Source organism: Cheilinus undulatus, linkage group 24 (genome assembly GCF_018320785.1).
Source record: "Cheilinus undulatus linkage group 24, ASM1832078v1, whole genome shotgun sequence".
NCBI lineage: Eukaryota > Metazoa > Chordata > Actinopteri > Labriformes > Labridae > Cheilinus > Cheilinus undulatus.
In genome coordinates, this window is record NC_054888.1 from 4,667,247 (window position 1) to 4,685,842 (window position 18,596).

At 39.3% G+C, this 18,596-nt stretch overlaps 1 protein-coding gene across 3 annotated transcripts; it reads left to right on the forward strand.

Annotated features, from left to right (window-relative positions):
- The first annotated feature begins 456 nt into the window (after positions 1–456).
- Positions 457–17,597, forward strand: LOC121506501 (protein SON). 3 transcript variants are annotated; one of them, XM_041782342.1, is made up of 20 exons: positions 457–558; positions 3,224–3,424; positions 4,390–4,424; positions 4,568–4,761; positions 4,862–5,049; positions 7,212–7,426; positions 7,629–7,896; positions 7,982–8,163; positions 9,783–9,935; positions 10,963–11,138; positions 11,229–11,363; positions 11,626–11,718; positions 12,032–12,247; positions 12,364–12,474; positions 12,766–12,882; positions 13,273–13,420; positions 13,681–13,803; positions 14,107–14,222; positions 14,358–14,459; positions 16,151–17,597. In XM_041782342.1, the coding sequence occupies exons 1-20, from the start codon at positions 476–478 to the stop codon at positions 16,226–16,228; spliced, it is 2,934 nt and encodes a 977-aa protein (XP_041638276.1). In that variant the 5' UTR covers positions 457–475; the 3' UTR covers positions 16,229–17,597. The 3 variants fall into 3 exon arrangements, with proteins under 3 accessions (XP_041638276.1, XP_041638279.1, XP_041638277.1); XM_041782345.1 differs by having other exon boundaries at positions 13,681–13,749; XM_041782343.1 differs by having other exon boundaries at positions 7,982–8,154.
- Positions 17,598–18,596: the final 999 nt, after the last annotated feature.

The following is an 18,596-nucleotide window of genomic DNA, read 5'->3' on the forward strand; positions in this document are numbered from 1 at the left end:
CTTTCATTAGCTGTAAATATCAGTGTATATACGCAAAAAATATTAGCCTATATATGCTGTAAATATCGGCCTTCATCAGTTGTAAATATAAGTCTATGTAAGCTGTTAATCGGCCTTTATCAGCTGGAAAAAACAGTCTATGTAAGCTTTAAATATCGGCCTTCATCAGCTATAAATAGTGTATAAACGCTGTCTAATCAGCCTTCATTAACTGTAAATATTAGTCTATATACGCTGTTAATATCAGTCCATATAAGCTGGAAATATTGGACTTAATCAGCCGTAAATATCAGTATATATTAGCTGTTAATATCAGTCTATAAAAGCTGTAAAAATCAATCCATATAGGCTGTAAAAATCAGTCCGTGTAAGCCAAATTTGTTGGAAGTGAACCATGCGGTAAAAGCGACGCTCGGAACGGTGGGCATCATAGTTCAGTTCCTACACGGACGTTTAATGGATTGCACAATGAAAAATGGCGGCCAACTTGGAGCAAATATTCCAAGATTTTATTTTGAATAAGATTAGAGAAATTGAAGATCAGAAAGAAGACAAAGCGTATGTTAATGTTGTTTTCATGCTAGATAAACAAAACAACGTAGCTAGTGAATAGAAGTAAATAATTGTTGTAGTTTTTGAGTTGGTGGCCGGTGTTCGCTAGAGCTAGCATAACAACATTCAAGCTAACGATAACGCTAAGGCATAACAACTGAACATTACTCTGTTTGAATCAGATCAGCTGTCATGGCTTTTGTAGTGGCAGATCGAAGGAAATTCACCCTGAGTGTTTTTCCTGAAGTAGAGAAAATAGTCATATTTGTTTTTAACATGGTCTGACCAGTTTAAACTTGTTTGCATGGTAATTTTCGTTGGGTATACTTTGCTGTGTTTTGAATTTTTACCTGAGGGCATGAGCACGCTGGACCTATTTAATGATGGTTCTGACTTTATAAGTCATTTTTAATGTAAAGAAGGGTCTTTCAAGGACAAACATGAAGTTTGTTTCGAGGTTTTTAAGTTTTTTACCTTTAATAAGTAGACACTTTGGCTACGTCTCGATATGTATTTAAACATACAACTCCGCCATTATGTAAAAGATGCACAGCAGCATAAGCTAATACTTTAGATTTATGGAGATAACAGTCCCCTGTTCTAGCCACTTTTTGAAAGATTAGCCTCTTTCAGAAGAACTCAGTTTCAATGAAATTCGAAGGTGGTATACAGGTACATCTCAAAAAATTAGAATATCATGAAAAAGTTCAATTCTGTTTGTCATTCATTTCAGAAAGTGAAACCCATATATTATATCGACTCATTACACATAGAGTGAAATATTTCAAGCCTTTAGTTCTTGAAATATTGATGATTATGGCTTACAAATAATGAAAACTCAAAACTCAGTGTCTCAGAAAATTAGAATATTGTGAAAAGTTCAATATTGGAAAGTCATGGTGTCACACACTAATCAGCTGATGAACTACAAACACCTGCCTCTAAATGGTCTCTCAGTCTGGGTCAGTAGGCTACACAATCATGGGGAAGACTGCAGACTTGACAGATGTCCAGAAGACAGTCATTGACACCCTCCACAAGGAGGGTAAGCCACAAAATGTCATTGCTAAAGAAGCTGTTTGTTCACAGAGTGCTGTATCCAAGCATATATATAGAAAGTTGAGTGGAAGGAAAAAGTGTGGTAGGAAAAGGTGCACCAGCATAAAGGATAACCGCAGCCTTGAGAGGATTGTCAAGCAAAATCCATTCAAGAATTTGGGGGAGCTTCACAAGGAGTGGACTGAGGCTGGAGTCAGCACGTCAAGAGCCACTATGCACAGACCAATCCTAGACATGGGCTACAAATGTGGCATTCCTCGTGTCAAACCACTCCTGAACCAGAGACAACGTCAGAAGTGTCTTACCTGGGCTGTGGAGAAAAAGAACTGGACTGTTGCTCATTGGTCCAAAGTGCTCTTTTCAGATGAAAGTACATTTTGCGTGTCATTTGGAAATCAAGGTCCCAGAGTCTGGAGGAAGAGTGGAGAAGCACAGAATCCATGTTGCTTGAAGTCCAGTGTGAAGTTTCCACAGTCAGTGATGATTTGGGCTGCCATGGCATCTGCTGGTGTTGGTCCACTGTGTTTTCTGAAGTCCACACTCAATGCAGCCATCTACCAGGACATTTTAGAGCACTTCATGCTTCCTTCCATCAGGACTTGGCACCTGCCCACACTGCCAGTGGTACCAAAAGCTGGTTCAGTGACCATGATGTTACTGTGCTTGATTGGCCAACAAACTGGCCTGATCTAAACCCCATAGAGAATCACCACCAGACCCAACAATGCAGATGACCTGAAGGCTGCTATCAAAGCAACCTGGGCTTCCATTACACCTGAGCAGTGCCACAGGCTGATCGCCTCCATGCCACGCTGCATTGATGCTGTAATTCATGCAAAAGGAGGCCCAACCAAGTATTGACTGTATAGAAATGAACATACTTTTCAGAAACCTGACATTTCTGTTTAAAATATCCCTTTTTTATTGATCTTATGTATTATTCTAATTTTCTGAGACACTGAATTTTGTTTTCATTATCCGTAAGCCACAATCATCAACATTTCAAGAAATAAAGACTTGAAATATTTCACTCTATGTGAAATGAGTCTATTTAATGTAAAGTAATGACCGTTAGTCATATTTCAACTGAAAAGTGACAGAGCACTGTCTAAATTATACAAAAACTTTGGCAACAATTCACTTAAATAGAAGTATGTTATATAAAATAAGTGACTGCATAATCACCTCATCTATTCAGTATTTAGTAGATGCACATTTGGCTGCAAACACAGCAGTGGGTCTGTGTGGGTAAATCTCAATCAGGCTTGTAAATCTGGACACAGCAATTTTACTCCCTTCTTCTTTGCTAAATTGTTCAAGCTCTGTCAGGGGTTTTGGGTGTGAATAGCACTTTTCAAGTACAGCCACAAATTCTCTGTTAGATTGAAGTATGGGCTTTGTTACTTTAAGCTTTTAATAACAGTTTTCAACATGCATTTTTAATTTACAGGTTACATGCAATAACCAATGATTTTGTCAGGGACAGACTTTTGGATTACCAGCCACATTTATCCAACAGTTTTATTCCACATACACATGTGATAAAATGGTCTGGGCTGTGCTTGAAACAGCAAAAACCAAACACTGATAACTCTCTTTCTGTCTACCTCAGTGCTGTTGAAGCAGCTGTCGCTGGCAGTGAAACAACGGCAGCAGAGAAAGGGACATCAGAAGGAGACAAAGAGGATGAGTTAAAGGGCAGCAGTTCACACAAAAAGCACAAGAAGCACAAAAAACACAAAAGTAAGAAGAAGAAGAAGAACAGAGAGAAGGAGAGCAGCTCTGAGTCAGACGGAGGTACCAGCAAAACAAGGTGAAACTGTGTGAACAGCTGTTACTATTCACATTTTTTTTAAGTTTATTTTTGTTACACTTGCTTATTGATTAACGATCATTACTGGTTGATGGCAGTAAGGCCACATGGATGAATGTTGTTGTATGCATTTTCTATTAAGGGGGAAAGTGGGGATTTTGAAACCTGAACCCCTTTTTTAAGTAGGTACAAACTTTTTGCGAGTTTCTCCGGTAGATTGCTGAAAGTGAGATATTTTTTTGAAACCAGAAACTGCTGTTACACCATCTCTTGATGCTACCAGACTCCACTGAATAAAAAAAAGGATTTTACCCACAAAACAAGACTTAAAAGTAACAACCAATCAAGGCAACGATAGATAACAACTTCCTGTCCTAAATGAAGGAGGATGCCTGTTTTTTTGGGTGGAATCTGGTAGCTTTAAAAGAGCAGTGTCTGTTTCTTGTTTCAAAAAAATGTCTTGTCAACAAAAAGGTCTCTATCCTGAATTCCCCTTTTACAGAAGGTGCACACAACAACATTGCCTTCCTGCCATAAACCAGCAGAGCACAAAGACACTGCAGCAGGTTGAATAAAGCAGCAGCGAGTCACAGTGCACATAGAGGTAAGCAATGTTCACACAAAAAGCAGCTGAAGACACACACCATCACAGTAAAGAAAGACCTGAGCAAGCAAGCAAACACTGAAAATTTCTGTGATAAAACATAGCTTGTTACTACCAAAATATTGTACGATTTTAAGAGTTAGATCAAATCAAATATGGTCAAATTTAATCCAGTTTATCATTTAAAGCTTTTAAAGAAAAAAAAAGTTCAAAGATTCAATGAAGGCCACTAGGAATGCTTACTTTCCATCTTCAACGTTGACTACCAGTCCTTAGGTACACACGTCTGGTGCTTGGCTTTATTTAAAATCTTAATCCAATTCCAAATGTGCCTAATTCAGCATCTGTGTTTGCTTCATAGAAGAGGAACCCCAACAGGAGGCAGTAAGGAGCGAGGCAAGTGTAAAGAGCATGCTTTCTAATTGCTCTCCTCTGCTGGAAAACACTAGAAAAAACTCTGCTTTTATTATCTACAGTGAGTCATTTCTAGTGTACAAACCTCACTGTACTGATTTAAAGCTTCTTCTTTCTCTGTTCAGGTGAAGCAAATGAGAGGAAGTCCAGGAACCACAAACGTCACTCCTCAGGGAAGAGGAAGAAGAAGAAAAGGAGGCGGAAAGATGAAGAAAACTCTTCTGATTCAGACTCAGAGTCGAAGCAAAGGGAGAGTAAAAGTGGTCAAAAGTCATCCCCAAAGTCACGAGAGGAGCTGCCTGATATTATCCCAAAACAGGTAAATACCGATCAAAAGTACCAACATACTGAGAAAGTAGTGAATAGTTGCTCTTAATGAAAGACTGAGTGATAACACTGTCTTTTTTGCATCTGAACAGGACAGCTCCAGTAAACTGAGAGGAGACAAAGAGAGGAGGAGCTGCCGTCGCTCTCGTTCACAGTCACATTCCCGTTCTCACTCACATTCCCACTCAGAGAGGAAGAAGTCTCACTCTCCGACACACAACCGAAGAAGATCTCGGTCACGCTCATTATCGAGCTCAAAGCAACACCAGACCCGGTCCAGGTACGAAGAAAACAGACAAATGGTCCATTTATCCTTTAAAGGCATACAAACTGTTAAGAGTTTCGGCTTCATATCCTTATTCATTCATTAAACTTATAGCTCACATAAAGTTTTCTATTTTGTTTCCCTATGAGGTAGTGCTGAGTGATTAATTGAGTTTCTGCTACTGTTTTAATTTCCCACAATCTTAAAAACAAGATAATTGAAAGAAAACAATTACTGTTGCACTTGACATGATGCACTCGCTTTAAAGCACAGCAAGTGCTTGTAGTGTTGTGCCTGAATGTGCTTAGTGTTCATATTTTTGGTTTAATAGATGTCCCACCATCGATTTCATCTGATCTGATCTTTTATAATTCTAGTTTGTGTTTGTTTTCTGTCAGGAGAGCTGCTCTCCTGATGTCTGTGTAATATTGAGCTCACAAGATAGTTTTCACCTAAAGGAGAAATCTTGTGATGTTTCGATCTCGCATGAGACCCCTTGTCTGAAGTCGACCTGTATGTATTCTTAGCCAATATACAAGCGTTTTTCCTGAGACCTGTACAACTTGAACCATAGCTGTAAGGTATGACAAAGGGTAAAATAAGCGATCAATATTTCAAATATATCAATATTTCAAAGAATGCTCAGTGATTTACTGAGGCTTAACCATTTGAAACTCATGAACAGACACGATGCAAAATCAGTAATCATTTTAATAATCAATATTAATTAATCCAAATATCAATCAAATGAATGATGGTTATGATTTTTGTCACAATCAAGCAGCTCTACCTCAAGGCTGTAGCTTTGGCTAGTGAGATGGACAAAGGGCAGGGGCTATCAACTGCATGTAAAAGGGCCAGATTTTGTCTTGACAATATATCTAAACATATTATTGTACTAGTATACTGTATGTATTTTCTTTTTAACTATGGGATCAGTCCCTATCACCTATACTGCAGCCAGCCACAAGGGGGCTATTGAGATATTTGAGAGGGACCTGGATGCAGCCGAGGACCTCCACCCCATACCAGAAGTCGGAGGAGCATTGCCATATCTCGTCTTTTAATACAGGAAGTCACTTGAACTGAATGTCGTTGTTTTCTCGTTGTGTCGCTGCCATATTAATAGAGGCAAGTCAACCACGTAAGGAAGAACAAGTAGACAAAAAGTATTCAACTTTTCAAACTCGTATTTTTTGTCTACTTGTATTTCCTAATGTGACGGACTTGGCTCTATTAATATTGCAGCGACACACGGAGAAAACAACGAAGAAGACGTTCAGTTCAAGTTACTTCCTGTATTAGAAGATGAGATGTGGCGGTGATGTTCCGATTTCCGGATGCGTCCAGGTACTCATGAAATATTTTGGCGACATGGTTCTAAGGCTGCCATGTCATCCATCAGTGAGGTTGGTGCTGATGTGCTGTGTCCTATTAGGTGAAAACATGCAGGAAACAGGTCTTTTGTTTTGATTCTCTAGCAGGAAAACTGCTGATGGAGATTAAAAAGACAAAAGATAGCCTAAAAATCCAGACTTTTCTGAACGTAATCATCTCGAAGAGGCTGAATCAGGACCTTTGGGGGGGCTGATATGGGCCTGCAGTTGTTGATAACCTCTCTAGGGATTTGGAATCCCAATTCCGATGATTCGAAATAAAACAAATTACATGTTTTCTGGCAAATCTGACCAATAAATGTGATTTAACATGTTTTGGACATGGTAAAATCAGAAACAAATCATACTGAAAACATAAGAGATTTCTAGTTGTCAAAATATGTCTTTATAATAGCTTCTATAATGCAGGTAATTGACAGATCTTTGGGCTGCAGATTGGAAATGCATTTATTGATCTTTAAAATGTAACATATCAAAGTAGAAATCTTTTTTAAAGTGTTGAAAATTTTAATTCAAGACAGTCATTTTTTCACTGTCAAAAGTGGAATGTATGATGTCTGACTGAATGTGTTTTACTGAAAATGCATGTTTCTGCATGCATCTTTAACTGGCAGTTAGTCAGGGTGTCATATTTTATTTAACAAACATTAAAAACGTATGGAAAAAGGTTAACCAATCCCTCACCGTCTCATATAATCTGACATTACAGCCTTAAGAACTCTAATGGCAAAACAACCGGCCTTTTCACATTGTCTTTTTTTTATGTGTTTCTGCTGTCAGGTCTCCTGAAAAGAGAGAGTTTTTGGATGGAACCAAGCAAGTTTTACATGAGCCTCCTAAAGACCTGGAGCTACCTCAGCTGGCCTCCAGTCCTCCACAAATAAACATCAAAGAAGAGGAGGTGACAGAGTTGAGGGCAGAGCTGCGGAGCTCGGAGAGTCAGCTAGCTGCAGAGAAAAAGGAAGACACTACAGAGAATACAACAGAAGAAAACGGTAGGAGTTCAACTGGTTTATTGACTTATCAACAGACTGATGGTGTGTTATGGATAAAGCTTATAGATATGTTTACGCCGTCATTTTGTTGAGTTCATTTTGCCTTTGTATTCATTTTTTGCCAAACCAAACAGACATTTTAATCAATATTTTTAAGCTCTTACACTGACTTGCTTTTCATTGTCTCATTCCAAAACTCCAGGTTCTGGTGCATGCCAGTCCAGGCTGTCAGAGTCCATACCAACTGAACCTGACTGTACCGCTGAGTCCCGCCCCTCGCAGGCTAAGACAGAGATTAGAGCTACAGCAAAATCGCCAGAGAAGAAGAAGAGAAAACCATCAAGATCTCCTCAGACAAAAAAAGATTCAAAGTCTTCAAAGAGACAGAAACGATCCAAGACACCGAGTCGGAGCCGCAGGAGAGGATCGAGATCAAGGAGTCGCTCGAAGAAAAGGAGGTCACGGTCAAGGTGAACTCACTGAGCTATCTCCATTACTTGATGGTTTTAGGCTCTAAACGTGGTGTAATACCAAATCTGATTATTGTTTTTGCAGGTCAGGAGGTCGGAGGTCACGGAGGTCACGGTCACGCAGTCGGAGGAGGACAACATACAGCCAGAGGGACCGCTGGAAACGAGAGCCAAGTCATTCCCCTGTTCTCATCCTCCGGAAAAATAGATCCCCGAACAGGAAACATGGCAGCTCGAGCGACAGTCCGCAGCGTATCAGTGAGCTTGGTCAGGAGATAAACCACAGTTACACCAACTGTGTTGCTGTTTGTTTAATAATCCTTGACTTCAACGTGTAAATTCTCTCATTTCTAAGGGGAGTAAAACAACACATTGTTGAAGGGGCGTTACCACAAACAAATATGCTAATCATTGTTTCAATGCCAACGACTAAGGTAACAAAAATTGAAGTCAAAGGCACCAAGTATTGAGTCATTTCTTATTTTTGATCGCCAAATCTTGCAGACAAACTCCTTGTCTAAGTGTTCTTTCACATTTGGCGCCCAGGCTTGTGTGTACATGAGCCCAAAGTCCACTCCATTTGATCAGCATAGAAACAAGAATACTGAACAACTGTGCTTGAGTACGGGATGCTTGTCAGTGGGTAGAGTTGCAAAGGCAATGTTCAATGTTTCCTGCCTCTTCAAAAAAGTTGTATCTGCACAGCAACATCCCATTGGATGGATTGCATAGTCTACACAGAGCTTAACAAAACAAAACAACAAAAGCTAGAGAGAGCATTCATGCTCGGGCACAGTGGGAAATGATTGTGCCTTAAGTTAAACACACATCCCCAACTGCACAAATTTGCTGGCAATGTTTGGGTACTGGAATATAGCCAATCAAATTGTGGTTTTAAGACAGTATGTCCTCTCTTTTGCTGTTGTTTTGGGTTAAATATGTCAGAAAAGCTGCTTTTTTTTTTTTTTTTTTTTTTTTGATGGGCGTGAACCTAAAAGTGGGTTGCAGAGTTGCTCTTAGTGGGTCTCGTGTGGCAGGCAAAAAGTCCATGATGTATAAAATTCCAAAGCGTACAAACATTTCTTTTTTTTGTACTCTGTTTTGCTTTGAATACAAGTTTCAGCTGTTTCCTTGAATTAACCCCGCAAAACACCCAACATCATTTTGACTTTTTTTTTTGTTTGTTTTTTTTCAAGGCTAAATCTAGTCGCTCCGTCATAGCCTTAATTTAGGTAGTCAGTAGTTGTAGAAAATTGGGCTATGTTTCGTCCGTCTGATTTAGTCCAAATTTAGCCCAGTAATAGTCGACGTCTAATATATAATATATATAATAACTGCGACGTCTTCATAGAGACGTCCTCTCAACGATCTAAAAATTACACCTTTACACCTTTCACTTTTCAATTAAATCTAGACGTTTTGACGTAAGTGGAGATGTTTTTTAAAACATCTTTTCAACTAATTTTTGCTGTGATATGATAATGTTATCATCTTGCAATAACAAAACTGGTTTTCCCATGATAATGTCTAAACTTTGTGGATCTTTAGAAAACCACCTAATTTACATGTTATTCCTAGAAAACAGCATGTTTCAATAAAAACATTTGATTGTTTGGGAATTTTTGGAAAAAAATTTTGGGTCATGAATTCTCATTATGGGGGTGATGGTTGATACTGAGGCTAGATCAGTTTAGAGCCTCAGCGGTAGATCATTCAGATGACAGAAATTACTTCATATCAAAGAGCCTTAAAAACAGAAGATAAAATGCCTGCAAATGATAATATTGACACATAATTGTTTTTGTAACACTGGAGTGAAAAGCAACAACATTTGCATCATGTAACCATTCCATTATTGATTGCTTTATTGTCTTCTGTCTCTTCAGATAAGGAGCAACTATTGGAAATTGCCAAGGCCAATGCGGCTGCCATGTGTGCCAAAGCAGGAATGCCGATTCCTGCTGGTCTGAGGTCAGCGATGCTGCCCCTGGCTCTACCCAGCATGGCCATGAACGCTGCCATGGCCAGTATGACCGCTGGTAGGAATTTGGCTGGTTCCTTATTTTGAAATGGTTTTAAAATCTTTTCTTTACCACATATTGTTACTATATTTTTACAGACAATTTAGATCAATTAGCTTTAATTCTTCCCCCATCAAAATCTGGAGACTATCAAGTGGAAACGTCCCAAGTTTGAGTTTAAACAATTTTAACATTTTCCTACTCTGCTGTCATTTCAAAGGTCATCTTTTCTTGCAAGATGAGATATCTTTAGATTTATTTTGTTTTGTTTTACATTAATCTTTATGTTTTTTACTTTTTGATGAAGACCTACTGCCAAAAAAAGCCAAAGATTGTCTGAAAGGTCCTCAACTTTCTTTGGCTTCTTTTTTCAGTCTAAATCAGTGTTACTCAACCCTGCTCAACCAAAGAGCCAAATTGTTGAAAAATACCTTTGCAAAAGCCACAATGTAAGTGGTGAAAAGGGACAAAGAAGGCATGAAATGGCAAAAATGGGTGAGAAGTGACAAAAATGGCGAGAAAAAGTGGCAAGAAAAGGGCAAACAGTCGAAAAACTGGTGAGAAATGACAAAAAAAAAATGAGTTACGGGTGAAGAAAATGGTCAAAAAGCAACAAAGAGTTGCAAAAATGTGAAAAATTGGCATTCAATGGCAAAAAGCAGCTTAAATGGGCGGAAAGTGGCAAAAAATGACAAAAAGGGGTAAAAAAAATGTAAATAGCAGGTACGAAGAGGCAAAAAACTGGTTAAAAAAAGAGGACACAAATGGGATAAAAGTGGCAAAAATTGGCAAAAAGGTGCAAAAAAATGGGGAATAATTTTTCAAATTAAGACATAAAAGAGCCACAAATCATCACAAACGAGCCACATGTGGCTCTTGAGTCACACGTTGAGTATCACTGTCTAAACAGAACCTCTATCCTACATTTTTCTGGTCCAGGAAGTGCTCCTTATGGCATCCTTTGTTTATTCTGTCTTCAAATTTCTCTGTTTTCCTTTTCCCGCTTTCCCCACTCCTTCTAATCCTGCATCTCTCTTCCTTCCAGCCACCATGACGGCTGCTCTGACTAACATGGGCGCCCTGTCATCTCTGCTACCACTGCCTTCAATCACCAACAAACCTCCTGCTGCCGCGTCCCAGCCTAATATGTCCGCTCTAGAGGAGGTGAAGCGCAAAGTGGCGAAGCAGGCCAACAGCATCAGCATCAAGGAGTTCACTGATGTAAGAGCAGAGCAGTTTTATTTAAGACATGATTGTAATGATGTTTGTTGCTTGAATGTTTTACTTTATTATCTCTGTGTGTGTTTTTAGAAATGTAAGATGATCGTGGACAGTAAAGGCGAGCTCCCGGTGGCGTTGCCTCATGTTTCAGATGAAGAGGATGAAGGGAAACCGTTTGGAGCATCAGCTCTGAAAGAGCAGAAAGCCATCAGCTTTAGCATCAATGTAACGTCCACATATTACATCCTATAAATGCATATATCTGAATGACAATGCCCAGCCTTGTAAACACATGTAAATGTCAGATGAACTCTGTCTAACCCTAACCTTAAAGTGTAATAGAATAACTCTCGACAATATGGCTCAGAAATAAAGAAACATCTCCCAGCAGGTCCTTTATTCTCCTTCTTTTTGATAAAGTGAAATGTAAGTACTACTGAGAGTCACTGGACACTGAAATACCCAGTCTTCTCTTTCATCTCTACAGAATACAACAGTTCGTCCTGCTCCTGCTGTGCGCAGCGATGCAGGAATGGCGAAAGAGTTTCCTGTTTCTTCAGGATCACAACATCGGAAGAAGGTCAGATTTGAATGTAAACAATCATAGAATAGCATTTTATTTGCAGATGGCTGATTCAAAAAAATCATCCAGTCACAAACATTTTTTATCAGCCACTTTATTTTAACAAACAGCATTATTCAATAAGGTATAATATAATGATCGAGTCTTATATTATTCAAGTTCTAGGATATTTAGTAAGAGAAGATTCAGACTGTTGCTTATTTTAAACCTCATTTTTCCATCATTATTTTCTGCCTGTTGCTCATGTTAGAGTTGGACTTTTTCTACAAATCAGTGCTTTATGAGTGGTGTAATGTGCTCTTCTATCCAGGAGGGGGAGACACTGGGCGTGTATGGAGAGTGGGTTCCTGTGGAGAAATCATCAGAAAAAGCTTCAGCACCATCCAGAAAGGCAACGGCCGCTGTTCCCATTGCCACAACCACCTCATCAGTTGAAGTGGCGACCGGAGCGGGGTTACCGGAGGTCGAGGAGCAGCCGGCATTTGTGTCTGATAGCGACAGCGTTTTCCCCGACCCTGTGCTGCAGGTCAGTATCATGTGTTTATACTCCATGATGAAATTTGTATTTCTAAAGCATTTTAAATACCCACCAACATTAACACAGTCTGACAACATCTGTTTTTTTTCTTGTTCTCTCTGCAGCCAGTGGATATTTCTCAGGCTGTCACTGAGAGAATCAAAGCTCAAAGGCGATTGGCTGAGAACCCCTATGATGTCAGTGCCATCTGCATGCTCAGTAGAGCACAAGAACAGGTAGAAACGGAGTAAAAAGTTGAAGAAAATACTAAATTGAAAGAATGCAAACAACATCTAAAATTGCAATAGTATATTTAAATTGACCGCATTTGGGAAGTGCCTCTACTACTAAAAGGATGCTATTTCATAGGTTTTTCGAAGTATGATGGCGTGCTGGAGTTTGCAGCTCCAGAATGCATGGATATTTATACATCAGTAGTTTTTCTTAATTGAGTAGCATGCACAAATTTTCAATATTTTCATGTTTCCTCACTGAGAATTTCTTTATCTTTTGTGTTGTTTTAACAGGTGGATGCGTGGGCTCAGTCCAACACAGTTCCCGGTCTCTTCACAGGTTCAACTGGAGCTCAGGTCCTCAGTTCAGAGGAGCTGTCCACCAGTGGACCTCAGGCGTGGCTCAAGAAGGTTAACAAAAAAGCAAACTCAAACAAAGCAGAGAAAAGTGTTTGGACTGAAATCGCTACAAAATAACACAATCACTATCAACCACCACTGCACTTGCTCTTTTCTTCCCTGGTTCTTGTCAAATTACAACTGCGTTTCTCCCCTTTGGCTGATATTTCTCCTCATCTTGACCTTTTCCTGGTTTCTTTGTAGCTTGGCAGGCTTATAATTAAAGCCTGTGGTCCTTTAAATGCATATGAATAGATATTTTCCTCCTCCTCGTTGATAAATGCGACATTTACATCCATGTTTATTAATGTTACACTTGATCAAAAGCAGCGAATATCTCTTGAAGGATGCTACATTCAGGCTTTCTCTGGTTCTCAGTCTCACCGTTTCTCCCTCTATCAGGATCAGTTCCTCAGAGCCGCTCCGGTGTCCGGAGGAGTTGGGGAGTTCCTGATGAGGAAGATGGGCTGGAAGACCGGAGAGGGTCTGGGGAGGAACCGAGAGGGAACTGTGGAACCTATCATCATTGACTTCAAGGTCGACCGCAAAGGTCTGAAATAATCAACAGCTGCAGAAAAAGCACAGAGACTAGACTAGACTAGAGATTAGTCTTTAAAATGTTGTGTTAGCAGAAGAGGTGCACCATTTTATTGAAGAACAATGCCTCTATATGGCCAGTAATAGAATATGAAAACAGAAAATAAGCCTGATTTTCCTGATCAAGATCATATTTTAGGATAACTAACATGCAAATCGTGGCACTGAGGCAGATGTAGGTTTTGTTGATGAGGATTTTTTGTTATTTTTCAGGCCTCGTCGCTGAAGGAGAAAAGCCTCAGAAGCAGACAGGAGGACTGGTGGTGACTAAAGATCTGATGGGTAACGGATGCATCCACAAACCAAGACACAGCACGCCACAGGGACTGGCATTCAGTATGAGTAGAAAAAAAGCATCTGAACTAACATGTAAAAAACTACAAACATAGCTGCATGCTACTCATGACAGTGAGTACGTCCATCCTAAAGCCGATCTTTGAGTGTAATTTAGGTTTCCTCACGCTCTTGTCATGCATGTTTTATACAAAGATCAAGACTTGGAGAATGAATCTGAGTGCAGCTGTTGTTAAAGACTTAAGAAACAAAGGCTGCGGCCTTAACACATCATTCCTACAGCTTGTTTAAGACGTCACTTCCTGTATGTAAACTTATCTTTCTTTCATGCTGTCCTCTGCACAGGGAAGCACCCAGTATCTGCCCTCATCGAGCTGTGTAACAAGAGGCGGATTATGCAGCCAGACTTCGTCATGGTTCATCACAGCGGACCAGATCATCGCAAAAACTTCCTCTTTAAGGTGGTCATGCTAAATCTGTGCATCCACTTCTTAATGGGACCTATACCTCTAACTTTTGAGGCGATTCTATACTACTACAAAATCTCTCAATGAGTTCACTGAGTTTTTAAATGACTGAATCCATCTGCTCTCTAGGTCACCGTGAATGGTGTGGACTATCAGCCTCAAACAGCCAGTCCCAACAAAAAACACGCCAAGGCCATGGCTGCTACAGTTGCCCTGCAGGCTCTGGGAGAGGTAGCATTAAAAAACAACACATGCAACACATAGGGAGTACTATGATATTGTCTGTAATGTCCTTGTTAAGAATGTCATCATGTATGCAGAAAACATGCACAGAAAATGTGGGCTTCAAATGACTACACCGTGGCTCAGAGGAAGATTGGACTAAGAATCCTCTGCAGTCAACATGTTAAAATGTCCATGGACAAGAAACTGAGCCCAAGTTTCCCCTCCAGGCAGAGCTATCAACATGTAAATATGATTATCAACCACTGATGGATGTTTGTTTTTTTGCATAGCAATCTCTAGCATCAGCGTGTTGATGGATGAATGTAGTCTGTAGTTCGGGAAGAACCACATGAAAAAATGTTTGCAGCTTGGCTTCATTTAAAGGAAATATTAGATATAAAAGATACATAAAATATGACTGAAAAAAATGAAGGCCAACAACTCTTTCCCTTGGAAGATTGTATATTTCCCAACTTCAAACATCAATAAATCATGGATCTTGTTGGAAGGCTACATGCCTCTGCTTAGGGATCAGTCTAAGGTGTAGGCTTTAATGCATAAGCACTCTACAGCACTCAAGCATGGCAAACTTCCTTAGCACATGGAAAGTCAGGCTTTGGCATGGTGCAGGTGCCCATGCAAAGGCAGAGTTAGGCAACATGGAAATGACATAATCATTGCAAATCAGTGCTCTACTTTGAAAAATTATAATTGCCAGTATTTACAGCTGATACAGGTGCATTTTTAAAGCCAAAACATCAGTTGTTGAAATTTTTGGGACTCCTGATACTGAAAAAAAAAACATTTTTAAGCTAATATCTGCCGATGCTGATACCATGCACACCAAGGCATTGTTGATACTCAGTAGCTGACTGTTTGCCCTGCTACATAACTTAAAGGGGACATTATGCAAAAATCACTTTTTTCAGGCTTTTCTAACAAGAAAATGTACCACTGGCCTGCCCACAATCCCCTCAAGTACCAGAAAAATCCATTACCTCCCCCCCCTCTTTCTCCAGCTTTCAGAAAATGTGTGCTGAAACAAACTGTTCTGAGATTTTCCCCTAATGATGTCACGTAGGGAATTAGCCCCGCCCCCAGGTTCAGTTGGCCCTCCCTGATCTTCCTCTCAGCTGCCAGCTGAGAGGAAGATCAGGAGAGGTCCATCCTTTAAGCCACATCCATTTCCTGTGAGGGGCGGAGTCAGACAGATCATTAACATTTAAAGCCACAGATACAGAAACAGCTTGTTCAGAGCAGGGCTGAAACAGAGGGTTTTAGACATGCAAAAATCCTATGTGTTTTTTCAGCAGCAGACTTCACAGGCATGTTTTGGGGACCTCTGAGAACAATATAAACTTGTCTTAAAAGGGTAAATATGTGACCTTTAATCATAAGGAGACACTTTGTTGTGCTTAGGTGAGGTTTGGGAAACTTCTCTGGTGTCTCAGGATACCTTATATCAGTCTTGTCTCATTCTTCTAAATTATAACTGTAGAAGATTTGATTAAAAATGCAGTTAGATCCAGATTAATGGTGGTCTACCAGTCAGATGTTTTAACTGAATCACTTTGTGGAACCAGGAAATAGGAATCCTAAAATAGGACTATTTTGTTTACAATGAAGAAATGTTGCACTTGTCAAAAGAGCTATTCCATATCAAATCATTGCATTTAAATATGTTCTATTTTGTTTAGGTTCCTGTTGATGGACCGGGACTTTACACTGGCCCTGTTTTCACTGCTGCTTCTACTGGACCGCTATTCTCCACATAGACTCAGAGAGACTGATTGTAGAACTGAAGTTCAATTCTGTCTCTTTCTACAGTCATTGGACTTTGACTCCTTTTAATAACCAGTGCATCATTGCCAATTATAACTTATTTATATACAGAGAATGAAGAAACACTTTGGGAAGTTTACATAGAGTATGTTTCTGCTAAAAGTACGGATTTTATAACCACAGAATCACAATTTGTTTAGTTTTTTTGCTCATAACGGGCAGTGGTGACAAAAGAAGTCGTCATATTAACGGTTGAAGGCATGTACGTATGTATGTATGTAAGATACTGAACATTTATTCTCATATATGTTAGTTTCTCTGCGATGAAGATGGATGTGTTGACGTATTTATTCAGTCTCAAACGTTTCTCTCGGTCCTGATGTTACATGTGGCCTGGCCTCGTTTCAATGGCGTGTTCCTCACTAAAGAGGCCACTCAACTTTATGGAACTAACCTCATACAGATGTGTGTAAACAGAAATAAAGATTATATTTATGTTGTTTAAAAAAAGATGCTTTGTAACAGTGCCTGGTCAGTGTGACTGAGAGGGGAAGGCTGCATTGGTAAAACTTGACCTTATTTTGACATTTTTAAGGTTAAATGACAACATTTCAGAATATTCATATGATGACCAGGACTGTATGAGATTAGCTGATATGGCACATCTCAGCATGTCTTGGCAACATTTTGTGATTCTTCTAAAAAGCAGTCAAAACTTGACAAGGTAAACAAAAATGTTAACTAATGGATCAAGTTTTAAAAATCCTGCCTTTCCCTTCATATATGTAACTAAAGTCATGAGTTTTTAAGACGGGGAAGAGATGACTTTTTCCTGTTCACTCAAGTGTGTTTTTTTTTCAGCTGCAGTGATGAGAGAGAATGTGAAGCCCTTATTCCAGACACCAGCAGGGGTCACTATTGCACTGAAATCACCATCATGCTTCATGCAAACACTGCCAGATGTGTTTGATAAGACCAAGCAGTGAAGCGGAGTGTCTGCTGTAGTTGGCAGGTACTTTACTCTTCACTTACTCATCTGTCTTGAAGAAAAATCTTGTTTATTTCCACAGATTATGAACAAGTTTTATCAGTGGGCAGGAAGAGTTCTGCAAGTTTGAGCAAGAATTTCCTGTAGTTTTGAAGGAAAAATGCAATATGAAAAGCAACAACCAATACTTTAAATGCTGAAGACGTCTCTTTTTGATTATATTTATCCTGACAGGACAGAGTACTGTGTCGGGATTATTTGTCAATTGAACACCTGTAAACTTGTAAAGCTGACTAAGGAAAGATCTCCAGTGGAGATTTTCTTCAAGAACAGTCAAGCATTATTGATATAGCATATTTCATAAGCATCCTTTACATCCATCACATAATATTTGTACAGTGCCTATTCATAATAAATATTATTTAAGAAATTGCAAGAAAGAGCAGATCTAGACCATACTTTTCCTTATATTTATACATATCATTGATTAAGAATGGCTACATGATATAATCACTGCAGAAAGCTTAAAAAGTGAAGAACAGAACTGGCCAATATGAAACTTTCAGATGATATCTACAGCCAATCTCATACACATCAGCAGAATACTTGACCTTAAAGGTGAAGCATTATATTTGTGGAGCTCTAAATACAAGCTTCAATTCTAAAAAAGTTGGGACATCCTGTAAAGAGTGAATGAAAAATGGAATAGACAAATTTTCATATCCTTGCAGCTTAAATTCAGTAAGTACAGCACAAAAAAAGATATTTAAGGGTTAAACTGATAAAATTTTAGTGTTGTCCCAAGGGTCAAGGTTCACTTTATTATCCCTGTGAAGGGCAATTTGTTTTGCAGACAGTAGTCAAGACATACAACCAGACCAATCATAAATAGAAGCATGAGAGATAGTGTGCAATACAGGCACACAACTGACCATTTAAAAAGCCAGTGGCAGCAGGGAAAAAGGAGTTTTTTAGCCTTTTTGTCCTGCATGCTTGCAGGCTAAATCTGCGACTGCACGGTAGCAGCTTAAACTTAGAAAATTAAGAATGGCAGGATAGACTGGGCTTTTGTAAGGGTTCTAACTTTGGTACCTGAACCTGAAATTTTACCACAGATTCTTTAAATGCCCTGCAATCTGTCGTGATTTTTGATACTGAGGGACCCATACCAAATAATGAAGGAAAAAGTTAAAACACATTCAATTAAACAAGAGTAAAACATCTTCATAAAAAAATGCTATCAACATTAAAATTCCTCAGCCTTCTTAGGAAGAGCGTACATTGATGTCCTTTTTTTACAGACAGCATCCACCTGGGATTCATAGTGAGTTTGTCATCAATGACCGATGGCAACAGGAGGGGTAATATCAATT